The sequence below is a fragment of the Astyanax mexicanus genome, chromosome 6 (assembly GCF_023375975.1).
Source record: "Astyanax mexicanus isolate ESR-SI-001 chromosome 6, AstMex3_surface, whole genome shotgun sequence".
Taxonomy (NCBI): Eukaryota; Metazoa; Chordata; class Actinopteri; order Characiformes; family Acestrorhamphidae; genus Astyanax; species Astyanax mexicanus.
The window spans coordinates 15,062,995-15,080,702 of NC_064413.1; the positions used below are offsets into that span (position 1 = coordinate 15,062,995).

A 17,708-nucleotide genomic window follows, 5' to 3' on the forward strand; every position below is an offset into this window, starting at 1 on the left:
GAATTCCTTGTCATGTTTTACTGTATTTATGTTTATTTGCATCTGTCTAAATCATATGTGGTGCTTTTTCCCGGTAAAACACTCATATTTCTGAGATAAATGGATTAGTGTAATTTACTTTGGTGCCTAAAACGTTAGCACAGTACTGTATATTATACATGTGGTTTGAATTAATCTAATGCTAAAAGTGTCTGCCAAAACATATTTTTTCAACAAACATAGCATACTGTTTCATGGTTTGGAGTTATATTAAAAAAATTATAGACTAATATATATATATATATATATATATATATATATATATATATATATATATATATATATATATATATATATATATAAAATCATAGTGACCCCCCCCCCACCCCTTTGTCCCGTCCCTTATTTCATTTTCTAAAAGTTGGCAACCCTACTTACCCAAATGAACAATTTTAAGGAAAGAAATCTGTGTAGATTAACATCCAGCGCTTCTTTGACTTTGAAAGATTTTTTTTAAAGAAATACAGTTTGTTACTTAGGCACTTCCCCCAGCTTTCCCATTTGAAGGAAAACATGGTGACACCTTTGCTCCCTTCGGCTTCCTTATAAGTGTTGCTTAAAGAACGTAATAATCTGGTGCGCCTTATGTATGAAAATATACCAGAAAATAGGCGTCCATTGATGGTACACCTTATAATCCGATGCACTTTATAATCCGAAATTATGTTCATGTACGTTCACTTGTGCTCCTCATTCATTCTTAATAGAATTTTTAAAAATTGCTACGTTTATGTGGCAACCATGTGTCCAGACAAAATGCTGTACACAAGCTCAGATCACACAATCAGACCAAACATTCTGCAGACAAGTTGCACTGCAAATATTCAGAATGCAGAAAAATACTAATTAAAAAAAACAGTATACTTCCACATTGCCAAGGAAACCATAACAACTAATTTCTCAATGGCTGATATATGGTTATTTGTTAAAAAGGCTTGTTTTCATTCATCCTGCAGACATTTGGTCGCTACAAAGAGCTTTAAACACACACACACACACACACACACACAGAACATGGTCAAGCTTTGTGATCTGTTTGCTTTGGGGCAGGTGCTTCTCTCTGTGAGCACTAAAGGCCACATGAACATACTGTAAACATCCTCACAGTAACAAAACCCACCTTTTGTCAGTCTGACAGGTGGTGCAGAGTGGCTTACTCACACACACACACACACACACCAGCCCTCCCCATTAGGGCCATGGATATATCCTATCAGCAATGCGTGGTTTCCCCATCTCACTTAGCTAATATGCACTAATATGCTGTGGTTTCCAGGCACTGGAATAAAGATAACGCATAATTAGTGGAAAGGCCTGTCTGGAAGGGTGTGTTTTCCTCCATCACTGGTTTGACCTGAGGCTTCATAAACACCGGGAATTTGCTGGGTTCAGCCCTTTAAGTTAAGTTAATCTTTCACCTACAGAAAACAAAATACATGAAATCTTGCTTGGTTTAGTCAAACAAATAGACAAACGTGTTACCTTATTTATTAGTTATCGTTATATCAAAATCATGCCAGACAGTGTTCCATGCAGCAGAAAGATAGGTTCATACAGTCAGACCCATAATTACTGGGATTGTATCACAGTTTATGTCCATTGAAGAAGTCAATAATTCATTGAGAGCTTTAATGAATAGCCTAGACCTGTACAGGTTTCACACTTGGGATTAACTCCAAAACATCTATCTTCTTTATTTTTCATGAAATTACCAAGGATCGAGCCACAGCTGGCCAAAATCTGCTTAGCAGTGAACATTTCAAATACTTTTAAACCTATGCAGATACTATGTTGTTGTTGTTAAACCCCTTACTTTAAAGCTTACACTCTACACTTTATTCACACCTTGATTGATTGATTTTTAATAAATTGATAAATTCACTGCAGTGTGATGGACAGACCGAAATTACAAAAAATGTGTCACTGTCCAAATAGTTATGGACCGGACTATATGTTCATCTTACATATTAAATATATAAAACATTAAAAATATTAAAAACAATTCACTGTTAAGTTTGGCAAATTCATTACAGGATAGTTCAATTTAGGAAATTCAATATGGGCTCATCCACACAGTAAAGGAACAGTTTATTATGACAGTAGTTAAAAAGTCATACTTATACAGTTTCCCCTCTTTACACATCTTTAGATGATCAGTAAAGACTTGTAAAGTTTTACACTGAGTTATGAGGCTAATGCAGCTAATAAGAAATATAAGCTTACACCAAATAGTCTTAGATCCCCCTCGAGACACCAACACAGCTCTGACCCATAACGGCATAAACTGCACGATACATCCACGTTAGTGTAACAGTAGCTCTTCTGTGGGATTAAATTAGATGGGCTTGCCTCGCTTCCCACACACATGAATAGTTTCTCAACCTCTTAGGCTAGAGGTATACTTGCTTTTTGGCTGTTTTGGTTTGCATATTTCATAGAGATATACATTGTGGCATGCCTGAAGTTTGTGAAAGAGCTCAGTTTGTGACACTCCACATGTTTTGTGAAAATGTTTTGTGGATAGGTGACACTAATATTGACCTATTTCTGCAATGCATGTAAGGCAATGCATATCTTTTGTAAGCAGGTCAGGCCATGGTGTAGCAAGCATTTAGGGGTGAATTCCCAAGTTTATCAAAAAACTACAGGATAATGTGAGAATGTCTGTATGTCAGCTGAAATTCTGTAGAAGTTGGATGATGCAACAGGACGGTAACCCAAACAATACAACATGAGAAATACTAAATCTGCCTTTTGGAGTGGCAAAGTCAGAGCCAAGATCTCTGGTGCTATGGACTGGCTTGAACAGAGTCATACAGCTGAGGCTTCCAAGGAATATGACCGAGTTATAGCAGTTTTTGTCAGGAAGAATAGACAAACATTCCTACTGCATGATGTGCAGGTCTGATCCACAGCTACAGGAACAGCCTGGTTGAGGTTATTGTTGGAAGGGGCAGGGCCAGGCGGGTGGGTGTGGTTGTATTGATATTGATTCCAAGGGTTCACTTACTTTTCCCACTACTATTGTAAGTGTTGAATAAGTGTGTTCAATGAACCCCTGCAAGCTCATAATTTATTTTTTGTTATTATTGTGGGTACATTATGTGTCAATACCCTTGACTTGGACGAAGAGCTGAAAACATTTTAAACAATTTATGCCGAAAACTGTTAAAATCTTAAAGTATTCACATACTTTTTCATGCCACTGTATATCTCACCCCATTCTAACCAGATTATTAATGCTAATTAATTCCCTCATTAGTATTAGCATCCATCTCCTGTGTTTTTATCTATAAAAATGTGTAGATTTTTATATGCATTTTGCAGTATGCTAGTTGGTATATGCTAAACCTTTTAGCTACATTAGCCTTAAACCCTATAGTTTCTCAGGGGACTTCTGTAAAAAAATTCACACTTCTTCTTATTGATAAAACTCTTGCATCCAGACTGCAATTAAAACAAAAGAAAAAAAGCAGCATTTTTTTTTGGAAATGCAATGTCATGTGATATCAGGTTTTGCACATAGAGCATTATTGTGGCACTCTAAAAGACACTGGAGCAAAGAAGAGACACTGCCTCCTATTTTCACTTTTCATCAACAATTTGAAAATACAGTTTACAACTAAAGTGTGGGAGTCCGTATGGAAATGCGTCTGTGAGATGTGTCTATTTCCACTCGCCGTTGTGTTTACGTGGATCTCTGTGGAAACATGGACCCAAAGTGTAATAAAGAGTAAACGATGCGTGGCAGTGGACAAATAGCTATTTTGTTAAATGCGAGGTGATGAAACTCAGAGATGTGAGTCCGTACGGGACTAAAATTACCGGACAATGACAGAATTCAGTATTCAGAAGGTAATTCAGCCTGTAAGTTTCTCAGAGGAAGTCTAAGAAAAACACGTACATGGTTGTTCTGGGTGGGAATAAAATGACAGAGGACCCTCCCGTAAAAGAGAAAATTACCCAAGACCCCCTGAGAAACTAATCCCATCCGGATAGGGCTGTAGCTCCAGTGTAAACTTAAAAAAGACTCCTTTAGTCATTAAACATGTCTCAACTGCTTTAGGGTTAAACTGTGAATTGCATGTTTCTTGCTAAACTATTGCTTTGAGCATAATCAGTCCAAAAATCTAAACTATGTAAAGTAAATCTGCTCAGTCTTGTAATAAACACTAGATTTGAGCTAAACCCTGAAAAGATACAGCCTAGTTTTACCTCAAGCTACAATACAATCAAATAATGTTTATTATTCATGTATTTATTTACATACAGTCTTTTACTTTTCATATCTTATGTTTTTGTACCATTAACATGTTCATACATTCTGCAAGAATCAATAAGTGGATTATGGCTTGAGCTTCATCCCTAGACAGAGGGCCAGTTCATTCTTCTGGATCTTTCCATCCTTGTTGATGTCGCAATGGCGCAACAGCACCTTACGGAACTGATCCAGTTCTGATCCACTGATGCTCGGCTGAGAGAGAGAGAGAGAAAAAATATATAGGAAGGAGTTAAATTTAAAAACGAAAGCAAATTCTGGTGAGCGTCTCAGTAGAACAGCTGCACTGCTGTTTATTATTCACACACAGAGCACATTAGCATTAGCACCACTGGATTAGTGTAAATATATCCGGCAACCTTGCCAGGCTTATCTGATGTTCAAATTCACTCTTTTAATGATTAACTCACTGTTTGGGTTGCAAAAGGTCAAACCTGTAAGGCAGTGTCCACTCACCCTGACCAGCTCCATCATATCTTTAACAAAGCCGTCCACCTCTGGTCCCTCCAGAGCTCCAGTCTTACTCTGGAAGAGAAATCACCTCTTTATATGACTATATGATAAATGATTATGTGTACATATGTGTGAAGCATTACAATTTAACAATGATAAGTCACATTTATCACTAGTGATTACAATATAATGGTGTCATTTTTTTGTATTGTTGTATTATTATGGGCAGACTGCTGTCCCAGTCCTGCTCCACAGACAGACTCCGAAAGCCTTTTGTTCCTCAGGCCATAAGACTTTTCAACTCATCTCAGCACAGCAAACTAAAGACTCTGTGACACTTTTTCACCCTGGCAACTCTGGCCACACCATGGACACACCCTCGGCTATAACACTATTTTTTATAGTTCTACCCTATTTTGCACTAGTAGTTCATTCACTAGTTCATCCATCTACTGTTTACGTATCTTTTGCACTGCTGAATTTAAATCCTTATATAACTGTTTATTTGCACTTTCTGTATGGCTGACATCAGTTATCCTCACTTTATGCACATCAACTGGTGTTCACGGTCTATTGTTCAACTGCACTACCTCCATTCTACATTACACACACACTAAAGACTGTATTTTTACATTGTACATTCTATTTTTTTATTTGATTGTATTTATATGTATCTTTATCTTTATATTTTATATATTTTATTTTGTAACTTTGTGTATTCAATTTGTAACTTTGTGTATTATACCTGCTGCTGGATGTCTAGAATTTCCCCTCGGGGATCAATAAAGTATCTATCTATCTATCTTATGATAATGTGTTATGTATGTTTATGTGGGACTAACATATCTACAAACAGACCTAAAGAAGTTAAAAGTGCAGAATCAAACCAGTCAATACAAAATAAGTATTTGTAAATGCATTATACATTGTAAGCATTCTTAAGTAAGGGTTGTTTAATTTGTAAGAATAATGGAACCTATTAGCACAATAACATAAAAATGAAGCAATTTACAAGAGGTTTTCCTCGTAAATCAGGAACATTTATAAACAGCTACTCACTGTAGCTGTGCCTATAAAATTAAAAACTTGCAGCCCATTAGTAAAAGTCCTAGCTGCAAAAACTTCAGAAGAATATAGCGTTGTTGATACTGGAGAGCTGCCCTTCACCTCCAAACACTGTAGTTATTGTTAACTGTTAATGCGCATGCGTGTTCCACGAGGGGGGGTCGTTCTGTGAGAGAGCGAGGTAATGGCGGTTGTGTGAATATGGAGAAGTAAAGTTTGGAGTTCGTTTAAAACGCGTGTTGTCTTTGTTCACTAACATTGGTAGCAGAGGATGGCGGCACACAGCTACAAAGTGCCGTCTCCGTTTGATGAAAACAAGTCGGATTATGAAAGTTGGAAGAATGAAATCAAGATCTGGAAGCTAGTTACTGAGCTGGACCAGAGGAAACAGGCGCTAGCAGTAACCCTGTCTCTCACTGGAAAAGCGAGGACTATAGCACTGGAAATATCCGCGGAGGATTTGAACAAAGACAATGGATTAACAACGCTTTTGCAGAAATTGGACACGGTGTACTTGAAAGAGGAGAAAGACCGTCAGTACGATGCTTATACGGAGTTCGACAACATCAGAAGAGATAGCAACGTTACCATGATGGATTACATTGTTGAATTTGAACGGGTATACAACAAAATGAGTAAGTTGAAAATGAAACTACCCGATGCTGTTCTCGCATTTAAATTACTTGATACTGCTGGACTTACAGTTAAAGACAAACAATTAGCGCTTACCGCTTGCTCTGATGTAACATTCAGTAGCATGAAATCAGCCTTGAAAAGGATATTTGGCGATAATTCACCGCCAGCTGGTGCTAGTGCATCAGTTGATCCTGACTGTGCGTACTTCACAAGATTTACTGGAAAAAAGGACAAGTCAAGCTCTCAAAGTCAAACTCCTGTGCCACCTGGGTCAAACCCATTAGACAAATATGGAAGAAGATCCCGTTGTGCTATCTGTCAGAGTACTTACCACTGGGCAAAGGACTGTCCTCACAAAACTGAACAGGCAAGATTAACAGAAAGTGTTGAGAGCCACACAGAAGATATTGATGAGTGTCACATAACTTTGTTCTCAAAAGAAACATTGTCTGAAGCAGAGATATTCATGGTAGAGGCTTTAGGATCAGCTGTAATTGACACTGCCTGCACCAGAACAGTTTGTGGAGAAAAATGGTTTGACAACTATGTTAATGGACTGAAGCAGAGCGAGCTGGAGACCCAAACCAGTGCCAAAGCGTTCCGATTTGGAGATGGTAGACTTGTTCGTTCCACAAAACGTGTGACAATTCCAGCTGTGATCGGTCAGACTAAATGCTATATAGAAACAGAAGTTGTGCCAGTCGACATTCCCTTGCTTTTGAGCAAAACATCACTAAAAAGAGCAGGTGCTGTCCTGGACATTGAGAATGATAAAGCCACAATGTTCAGGCAGCCAGTGAAACTTGAGCTGACCTCCTCAGGTCACTATTGTGTTAACATAAAAGCAAACGATAATTCAGCAGAGAATGATATCCAGAGTAACAAAGAAGTTCTGACTGTAACTGAAAATATGACAAGACAAGAAAAACAGAAAGTTCTGTTAAAACTACACAGACAATTTGGACATGCATCCGTAGAAAAGCTAAAAAAATTGCTGGACTGCGCAGGCAACCATGATGATGACTGCCTTACAATTCTCAAAAACATTGTAAGCAAATGTGACACATGCATACGATACAGCAAGTCAAAGCCAAAGCCTGCAGTGGGCTTACCCATGGCCTCAACCTACAATGAGACAGTGGCTGTGGACTTGCATGAGTTGGAACCAGGGGTATGGTATCTCCATGTCATTGATCACTTCACACGTTTCAGTGCAGGGAGTATTGTGACAACCAAGAAACCTAAAGACATCGTGAAGCATCTCATCCACTGTTGGATAAGCGTGCATGGACCCCCATATAGACTGTTTAGCGACAACGGTGGTGAATTTAACAATGAAGACATGAGAGATATGGCTGAAAAATTTAACATTGAGCTAAAAACCACGGCAGCATATAGCCCATGGAGCAATGGCCTCTTGGAAAGACATAATCACACCCTGACCGACATACTGTTGAAAGTGAAAAAGGAAAATGAATGCAGCTGGTCAGTGGCTCTAGATTGGGCCTTGATGGCAAAGAACTCATTACACAATGTGCATGGCTACAGTCCATACCAACTGGTGTTTGGACAAAATCCCAACATGCCATCAGTTTTAACTGATAAGCCACCAGCACTTGAAAGCCCTACGATGAATGCCTGGATGGCTCAGCATATTACAACTTTGCATGCGGCACGCCGAGCATTCACAGAAGCGGAGTGCTCTGAAAGAATCAAACGAGCCCTTCGCAAACAACTGCGAGCCAATGATGATCGATACGAAACTGGGGACAAAGTATACTACAAACGAGCTGACTGCCCACAGTGGAAAGGTCCAGGGGTGGTCATCGGCCAAGATGGTGTGGTAGTCTTTGTAAGGCACGGGGGCACATATGTTCGTGTGCATCATACAAGACTGAGAAAGACTGATACCCAACATACAGTGCTAGAAGATATGGACATTCAGCAAGAGGTGACTGACAAACAAACGTTGCCGGATTCTGAACTTAACCACGAAGATGATGATACTGATAGTGGGGAAGAGACCAATACACATGACCTGCCTGAATCAGAAAATCATGCTGTAGCCGCTCCACTTGCTCATGAAAACAGACCAAATGCTGACACAGTAAACACTGAAACATTCACAAAACATGGAGAATTGCGACTAAAAGCTGGACAAACAGTGACATATACAGATAGAGAAAGTGGACAAACATTAACAGGAACCATTCTAAGTCGTGCAGGGAAGGCCACTGGAAAACACAGAAATTGGTACAATGTAAAATTCAGTGGATCTGGGGACCTTGCTGGTTCCACAGGCTCAGTAAATCTGGGTGAAATGGACAATGTTCAAACTGTACCAGCAGAGCACACTGTCTTATGTGAGGAAAGCAGTACAGAGGAGACTCTGATGGTTGATGACGATATTTTTGATGCTGCAAAACAAGCAGAGTTATGCAATTGGAAGAAGAATGATGTCTTTGAGGAAGTGAAAGATGAAGGACAGAAATGCATCACCACAAGGTGGGTGTGTACACTGAAGGAAACCACTGATGGTGTCGCACCTAAAGCTAGACTAGTCGCCAGAGGTTTTGAGGAAATGCATATTCAAGAACTCCCAAAAGATTCCCCAACATGTGCTTCAGAGTCATTAAGAATGATCATGGCTGTCATATGTCAAAAGAAATGGCAATTAAATTCTATGGATATAAAAGCAGCTTTTTTGCAAGGCAAAGAATTGGCTCGAAACATCTACATACGCCCACCACCAGAGGCTCAGAGCCAAGGCGTTCTATGGAGACTGAAAAAGTGTGTCTATGGACTAGCAGATGCCTCTCTTTATTGGTATAATAAAGTGAAGGACACAATGCATAATTTAGGAGCAGTCATGTCGCAAGTTGATCCAGCAGTCTTCTACTGGTTAGATGACTCCTCCAACGTCATGGGAGTACTCGGCTGTCATGTGGATGATTTTATCTGGGGAGGTTCTGAAAGATTCGCCACAAAAATCATACCACAGTTAAAAGCAGCTTTTCAAGTTGGACGGGAAGAACACAACACCTTCAGCTATATTGGAATGGAGTTCTCCTCTCTTAATGACACAGTACAGGTACAGCAGAGCATGTACATCAAGAACCTCCAGCCCATTCCAGTGAACCCGGCTAGAGCTGCTGAGCGAGATGCTCCCCTAACAAATCAAGAAATTGACATGCTTAGATCAAAAATTGGTCAAATATTGTGGGTAGCAAGACAAACAAGGCCAGATGCAATGTGTGATGTATCCATCTTAGCATCCAGTATGAAAGCTCCTACTGTTCAAAATCTGCACTCTGTAAACAAACTGATCCAGAAACTCAAATCTGATGAAGTGACCTTGAAATTCCAGCACCTAGGCAAAGACAGTTCCTTACAGCTTGTCGTGTTCAGTGATTCATCAATGGGCAACCTTCCTGATGGTGGCACTCAGGGTGGTCATCTAATCATGCTCATGGGAGAGAATGGAAGATTCTCACCTATATGCTGGCAGTCGAAAAGAATAAGAAGAGTGGTGAGAAGTACTCTTGCAGGGGAGACACTGGCCCTCGCAGATGGCATTGATAATGCAATATTTCTGGCCACACTCTACTCAGAACTTACTGTAGGTGACTGCAAGCACAGAGGCTTACCCATAATATGTATAACTGACAATCACTCACTCCTGGATGCTGTAAAGTCAACCAAACCAGTTACAGAGAAGAGACTACGGCTTGAAATTAGCAATATCAAGGAGCTCATACAGTCCGGAGTCATTCGACACATCATGTGGTCAGCGACCAAAGACCAGCTTGCTGACTGCATGACAAAGAAAGGAACGTCAGCTCTACTCCTCCTAAAGGCCTTCAGCGAAGGTGTATGGCACCTCAAGGAATAAGAGAACAAGACAGACGTTTAATGGACTAAAAACATTTTTAAGGCAGTTTTTTTTCCTTTGGACAGTATTACACTTGAGTTTTTTTTTTTTTTTTTAAAAAGGGGGAGTTTGTTAACTGTTAATGCGCATGCGTGTTCCACGAGGGGGGGTCGTTCTGTGAGAGAGCGAGGTAATGGCGGTTGTGTGAATACGGAGAAGTAAAGTTTGGAGTTCGTTTAAAACGCGTGTTGTCTTTGTTCACTAACAGTTATGGGAGTATTTGTGAACACAGTCAGATACTTGAATTTAGGAGTTATATATAGAGTAATTATTCTTCAGACAACTTTTTTTCTTCTATTCCTTCTATTTTATTACAAGTATCTGAACTTTTTACTCCTTACATTTTAACAATATCTTCGTTACTCCCATTTTATTTCTACCTTCTTACATTCCGGCTTCTCATCATTCAGCAAAAAAACTAAACAGATAAATCACCGATAAATCAAGCATTTTTATAGTGTCTATACTTCTACCTGAGGAATGAATGTAAAAAAAAACTTTGCATAAAGTTGCATGCCTGGTTGTATAAAAGTGTTTTTTGTCCCCTTAAGATTGTCCTTTACGATCCCTTAAAGATAAGTGTGTTGCAGAAAAATAACATGCCTTAAGTGTTATCTAAGGGCTTTTTTAAAGGAAATAGTCATAACCCCTTAAATGTTACCTTAAGTATTGAATTGACCTTAAGTGTTACCTAAAGCCTCTTAACCGCCTTATCTCTTAGAATCATTAAAGGGACCCAAAACCATGCCAAAACTTAACATGCCAAAAAACCTGTGCTCTGGGTGAGGTGTTTTTTTATTTTTATTTTTTGTGGTAAAAAAGTGATGGTATGTGGTATTTTGCTTCGTGTGAGCAGTGTGCACGATGCTCGTGATCCACACAAGGTTGCATGACTGACTGTTGACTGTTGTCTGGGTTTAATTCTGTCAGTGGCGCATCTGTGTTTCCCATCGGCAACATAGAAACACACGAGAAATTTACCTGAACACAACTCACTTCCAGACCATCACACCCGCCAGCGTTATTATATTCCTAAACTCCAATGCTATTTAACGACATGTGCGCACGGCGTGAAAATAGACTGTTAATAGGGTGGAAGATGCAACGAGCATCGATGGCTATGCACCTTCCATGGGGTGTACGATAGGGCCCTTAATCTCAAATGCTATAACCAATTTATAAGAATTTTATCAGATTTTATCTTTGATTATTAAATACGTTTTTTAAGATGGGAGCCTGGTCTTATATGAATACAGATGACTGCTGGCAGTTTTCAAAGATGGCTGCCAAGTGAACAGACTTTGCTTTGCCAGGGGGATGAGAGTAATCTCCACGTTAGAAATGCATGTCTGTGTTTTTAAAAATACTGAAAGAGGAAATGTGACTGGTTAAGAGAGGGCAGGAAGGGGCTCGATTAGGCAATCTGTGCTGCCTGTCTACTTACCACATCGTAGTGTGCAAAGATTTTCTCAAAGTCACGCTTTCTCTCTAACAGAGTGTTGGCCTGGGAAACACAAACACACAGCACTTTTTTACGATGCCCATGTTTATCAGATTAGAGGATCTTTGACAGACATGCATTTCGAGAGATCAAACTGATACTGACATCCATCTTGAACTGCAGCAAGAAGTTCTCCTGTAAGGCCAGAATTCTGCAGAAGAGAGAACACAACACTGCAGTTAACATCACTGAAACTGGAACATGAGAGATAGAAGCAGCCATGAAAAAAGCAAAAAGTGCAATCAGTGTAAAAGCAGTACCAAATCTAGTAAACCGGGTTTAGTGCTGTTGGCACAGTTTAGCATCGGCCTGCTAATGGATCATAATGGACTGTATGAATTGTGTTGACAGCTCCATCTCGTTTTGTGGTCACTCCACTGATTGCAACTATATTTCACGAAAAGTGGAAGCCTCTCTCATGACTGTCATGATGTTTACCACAAAATACATACTAAAGCAAAAAACACGCACACTTGATCAAGCTGCAGTATGAGTCTGCAAAGCAAAAGCTGTAGCAAAGAACACGAACTGTAAAATGGATCCCCTAATAGATGCAGTTTGGTCTAGATGTGAAAAGTTTAAAAGGTACAGTGAAGCTTTCATAACAAAATTTGTCTTTTAGAGATAATGTTTGTATTTTGACAACTATAAAAGGCAGGATCAGCTAGACAGCAAGAGAGCAATTCATAATAATGACGAATGCTATTCTCTATTCTAAATAGCGGTTTATGAATATTTCTAATTTCCAATATAGAGTAGTGTTGTGCGATTAAACGATAATGATAATTATCGTGATATAACTTTCCCTCGATAAAAATGTAAGACACAGTTGATAAAACTTTGATATAACTTGTTCAGGGAATGTTTCTGAGACAACTCTGAACCAATTATGTTGCTGGAATAGAGTAAAGTCGGGTTAGGTTGACACTCATGGCTTAGAGCGTGGGCGGGGCAGCTCTGGTTCAAAACTTTGACAGCACTAAAGGAGTTTTCACACCTGTAGTTGGTTTCTCTGGTCCGGATCAGTTGATGAGTTCGTTAACTTGGAACATAAACCTAAACACACCAAAATGCGCACCAAAAAAACATGGGAGCAGGCTGTGTCCTCTGATTGGTCAGAGCTATAAATAGAAATATGCGAAAAAAAAAAAAAAAAAGCGAGAAGATTGTGTGTTCCAGTGCGAATATCTGTGCTTGAACACCGCAGCACACTGAAACACTGCACTTTTAAGCACCGTGTTTGGACGTGCAGCGCAGATGTACACATAGTAAATTGAGTCACGTGACTGTGAGCAGTGAACGCAGCACAGACCACGTGCGCATGGACACAGCGTTTATTCATAGCTGTGGTAACTGGCGTTATCTGGCTAATATATCAGATTAAACCGCGCCTTATCAGCAGTTTAACTTAAATAAATGAAGTATATTTAATAGCTGGGTCGAATCGAGACCGGATTACGTTCTCACCACAAGCAAACTTTATGGTGGTTTGGGACCAGTCCGAGACCACCTCCTCTAGCTGGTCTCGGTCCGGTTCTTTTGATCCTAACCCGAGTGTGATTACTGTTTTCACACCTGCTCAATCAAACCGCACTAAAGTTACAAACCGACCAGAGTTCGTTTTAACCAGACCAAACAGTGCTGGTGTGAAAACTTGTGTCTTTTGTTATCTTGCTTTGGTAAGCTGAGGACAACTGAGTGAATTTTATGTTCTCTTTTGTTTACATTGGAAAGTTGCTTGAAGATATTGTTTTAAAAAGAATTTACTTTATTTTGTATTAGAGATTTTATTGATTTGGAACTGACCAAAAAAATTTGTTCTCTGTTTACTTGGTTATTCTGTAACATTCGATCTTTTAATATACAGCATTTGAGTGTTTTATTTTTATTTATTTATACAGTTACGTAATGTTCCAATGTTCATTAAAAAGAAATCTTTAATTGTGACAGAAAGCAATTTGAGTTATATTGTAATACATATCGCTATAGACTGAAAACTATATTGTGATATGTTTTTTTTTTTCCATATCAGCCAGCCCTACTATAAAGCTTATACCTGCATATATGAGAGATAATAGGGGTAATGAATAGTGATTTCTATGTAGGCCTGTTTAGCACTACTACTACTAGTCAGAATACATTGTGTACAGAAATATAGTAGGTTCTGAAAATCATACCTTGCTAAATCATTCAGATCCAACCGTCCATCTTTATTCTTGTCAAATATATTCATCTGCAGAGCAATCAAACAAACAATCATAAAAACAGAAATCCAAAAGCTTATTTGAGTGATGCCATAAGATAATCACTTTTATCATATATCATATATATATGGTCAAATATGTGTTGTCATAAACAGTTAAATGGTATAAAGAAACTTTGCTTTATGTAAATGTTCTTTGCTAATCAGTTCAGATCTTAAAGCAACATTGTGCAGCATTTTTTTTTTTACTTTAAAATAACAAATTAAAAATCATTGTGATGCTTCACTGACTTATAATAGGGAGAAAAGTATCTCTATGATCGCTGCTCACTTTTGACTTTCTGCTAACTGCTTTATGTAACTGGTGAAACAGAAAGGAAAACACTTGTGAGTACTGTGTAATGCTCATTAACCACATTTGTCATATTTGTATTCTGTAATACAAATACTGCCTTAGTTCACATGCTTTTTCACTATAAGTGATGACTGTTTATCTTTCAAAAGGTCAGAAATGTACAGGGGTTGGACAATGAAACTGAAACACCTGATTTTAGACCACAATAATTCATTGTCCTGACGGACAGTTCTGTTGGAAACAGGAGAGTTGAGGTGCACATTGAATTCTACCGTGATTTGTTCAGCCGTGATTTTATGTTTTTTTGGATACAATCCGGGTTAGCACCCTTAACATCCTTTTCAGACAGCTTCCTATTGCATCCACAGTTAATCCTGTTGGATGTGGTTGGTCCTTCTTGGTGGTATGCTGACATTACCCTGGATACCGTGGCTTTTGATACATCACAAAGACTTGCTGTCTTGGTCACAGATGCTCCAGCAAGACGTGCACCAACAATTTGTCCTCTTTTGAACTCTGGTATGTCATCCATAATGTTGTGTACTTTGCAATATTTTGAGCAAAACTGTGATCTTACACTGCCCACTGAACCTTCACACTCTGCTCTTACTGGTGCAATGTGCAATTAATGAAGACTGGCCACCAGGCTGCTCCAATTTAGACATGAAACCTCCCACACTAAAATGACCGGTGTTTCAGTTTCATTGTCCAACCCCTGTATGTTAAAAGCGTGTCCTTAAAAAGGGCTGGGCTCATAGTGTGACATACTAACACAATGACATAAACTTCAGATGAAAAGTAAACTCAGTTTACATGTAAACCCTTATTAACATATTATTTTTACTATATTAAGCCTGTTAAGGCTTTAATATCTCTGGTTGTTACAAAACATCTCTCAGGGGTGAGGGTCTGTGATTGTGCAGCTTGAGGCCTGTGTGAGGGGCAGCAGGTGTATTAAGTGTCTGTCTGTAGACACTGGCTCTGGGGGATGGGACAGGGAGTGATCAGGTGCTGTCAGCTGCTACCCAATCTCACCCTGCGCTGCCCAATCCATTCTGCCTGAGATTGAGCCATCCTGAACTAAACAGGGTCAAATACAAGATCCCCTGGAGGCTTTGTTACTGTGCCCACACACACACACACAAGCTTATTCTGTGTGAGGAAACAAGGCGATTCTTGTGTAACTGTGTTAATTAGAAAGTGACTGTTTTTGTTGTTATGAATCTGTATGCAGTTAATTGCATTAGAAATGAAACAATTACAGTGAACATTAGGCTGCATTGATAGGATTTGCATATGTATTGGGTTAACTATTACCGTATTTTTCGGACTATAAGACGCACTATCAAAGAACGCCTATTTTCTGCTATTTTTCCATACATAGGGCGCATCGCATTATAAGGCGCGTTAAGTGACACTAGAAAGGGTGCCTATATCAAAGTGAACAGGGGTGGCGCCATGTTTCCCTTCCCCCACCGGGGGTGGTCGCTTGCCGGTGGAGCGTCTCAGTATACAAATCTAGCTCTTTCAAAGTCAAACGAGTGCTGGATATTAATCTACACAGATTCCTCTCCTGAAAACTGTTTTTTTGGGTGAGTAACGTGCTTCAGTTTATTTACAGTAAGCTTAGATTTCCAGATGTCCACTAAGGCTTGCTGCACCAGCGTTAGCATAGCTATCCGCTAGCACGCTAGCTAGTCACCTAAACTAGTAAAGTTAACCCAAACTTAAACGACAGCGTTACACTGAGTAATCCTGCGTGTTCTCGGAGCTGCACGGCTCTGGACTCTGTATAGCACTGAAACTCTGTATAACGCTGCACGGAGTGTGTGTTTACTGCTCCTTACAACCTGACGAGTAAAATTTAGATAATACTGATCTCAGTGAATAAGCTAGCTAGCTTAGCGGTTAGCATCTAGCTAATGCTATTGCTGCTCAGCCTCGGAGCTGCATGGCTCTGGACTCTGTATAGCACTGAAACTCTCTATAACGCTGCACGGAGTGTGTGTTTACTGCTCCTTACAACCTGACGAGTAAAATCCATACAAAAGGCGCACCGTATTATAAGACGCACTGTCAATTTTTGTGAAAATTAAAAGTTTTTAAGTGCGCCTTATAGTCCGAAAAATACGGTAAGTTAAATTATTAATGACTATTATATTAATAAAAGGTCTATTATACCCATTTCAGAAGCCTCTGAATACAGTGGAATGAAAAAGTTTGGGCACCCCTGATCATTTTCATGATTTTCTTTTATAAATCTTTAATTGTTCAGATCATTGTTCAAATTTATTTCAGTTAAATATATCATATAGCAGATGAACACAGTGATATTTGAGAAGTGAAATGAAGTTTATAGGATTTACAGAAGGTGTGCAGTAAATCTTTAAACTAAATTAGACAGGTGCATGAATTTGAGCACCCTTGTCTTTTTATTGATTTTAATACCTTTAGCTCTGATTATTGGAACACAAGCTCATTGACCCTTGACCTACATACACAGGTGAATCCAATTATGAGGAAGGGTTAAGGAACCAATTGCAAATGTTTCCTCTTCTTGCATCCTCTCTGAAGAGAGGAAACATGGGAGCCCTAAAACACAACTCTCAAATCACCTGAAAACAAAGATTGTTTGACATCATGGTTTAGAGGAAAAATACAAAAAGCTCATCTCAGAGATTTCAGCTGTCAGTTTCCACTGTGTGGAACATAGTGAGGAAATAGAAGACCACAAGCACAGTTTTAGTTAAAACCTGAAGTGCCAGGCCAGCTACCCACAGTAATATTAGGTGGTGGTTCATCATGCTGTGGGGCTGTGTGATCAGTGCAGGTACTGGTAATCTTGTTTGAGTTGAGGGTCACATGGATTTCAGTCAATATCAGCAGATTCTTAAAAACAATGTTTAAGAATCAGTGAGAAAGTTGAAGTTGCGCCGGGGCTGGATACTTCAACAAGACAACGACCCTAAACACTAAACACTGCTCTAAATCTTGTTATTTCTGCAGAAATCTGCAAAAATCTACTAAACATTGATGTCATTTTTTCTGTTGGGGTGCCCAAATTCTGCACCTGTCTAATTTAGTTTAAAGAATTATTGCACACTTTCTGTAAATCCTATAAACTTCATTTCACTTCTCAAATATCACTGTGTTCATCTGCTATATGATTATGTTTAACTGAAATTGGTGATCCGAACAACCAATGATTTATAAAGTAAAATCATGTGAATGATCAGGGGTGCCCAA

General features: G+C 39.1%; 1 protein-coding gene across 1 annotated transcript in view; it reads right to left on the reverse strand.

Moving 5' to 3' along the window:
- Window positions 1-1,511: 1,511 nt before the first annotated feature.
- The window catches only part of LOC103030695 (secretagogin), a 41,566-nt gene continuing 25,369 nt past the window's right edge, over window positions 1,512-17,708 (reverse strand). Inside the window, exons 7-11 of the mRNA XM_007256827.4 lie at window positions 14,082-14,137; window positions 12,010-12,055; window positions 11,848-11,907; window positions 4,775-4,843; window positions 1,512-4,513 (exon numbers count right to left, since the gene is read on the reverse strand). Coding sequence (XP_007256889.3) covers window positions 4,385-4,513; window positions 4,775-4,843; window positions 11,848-11,907; window positions 12,010-12,055; window positions 14,082-14,137 — 360 coding nt within the window. The 3' untranslated portion in view covers window positions 1,512-4,384. The remainder of the gene's footprint in view (window positions 4,514-4,774; window positions 4,844-11,847; window positions 11,908-12,009; window positions 12,056-14,081; window positions 14,138-17,708) is intronic.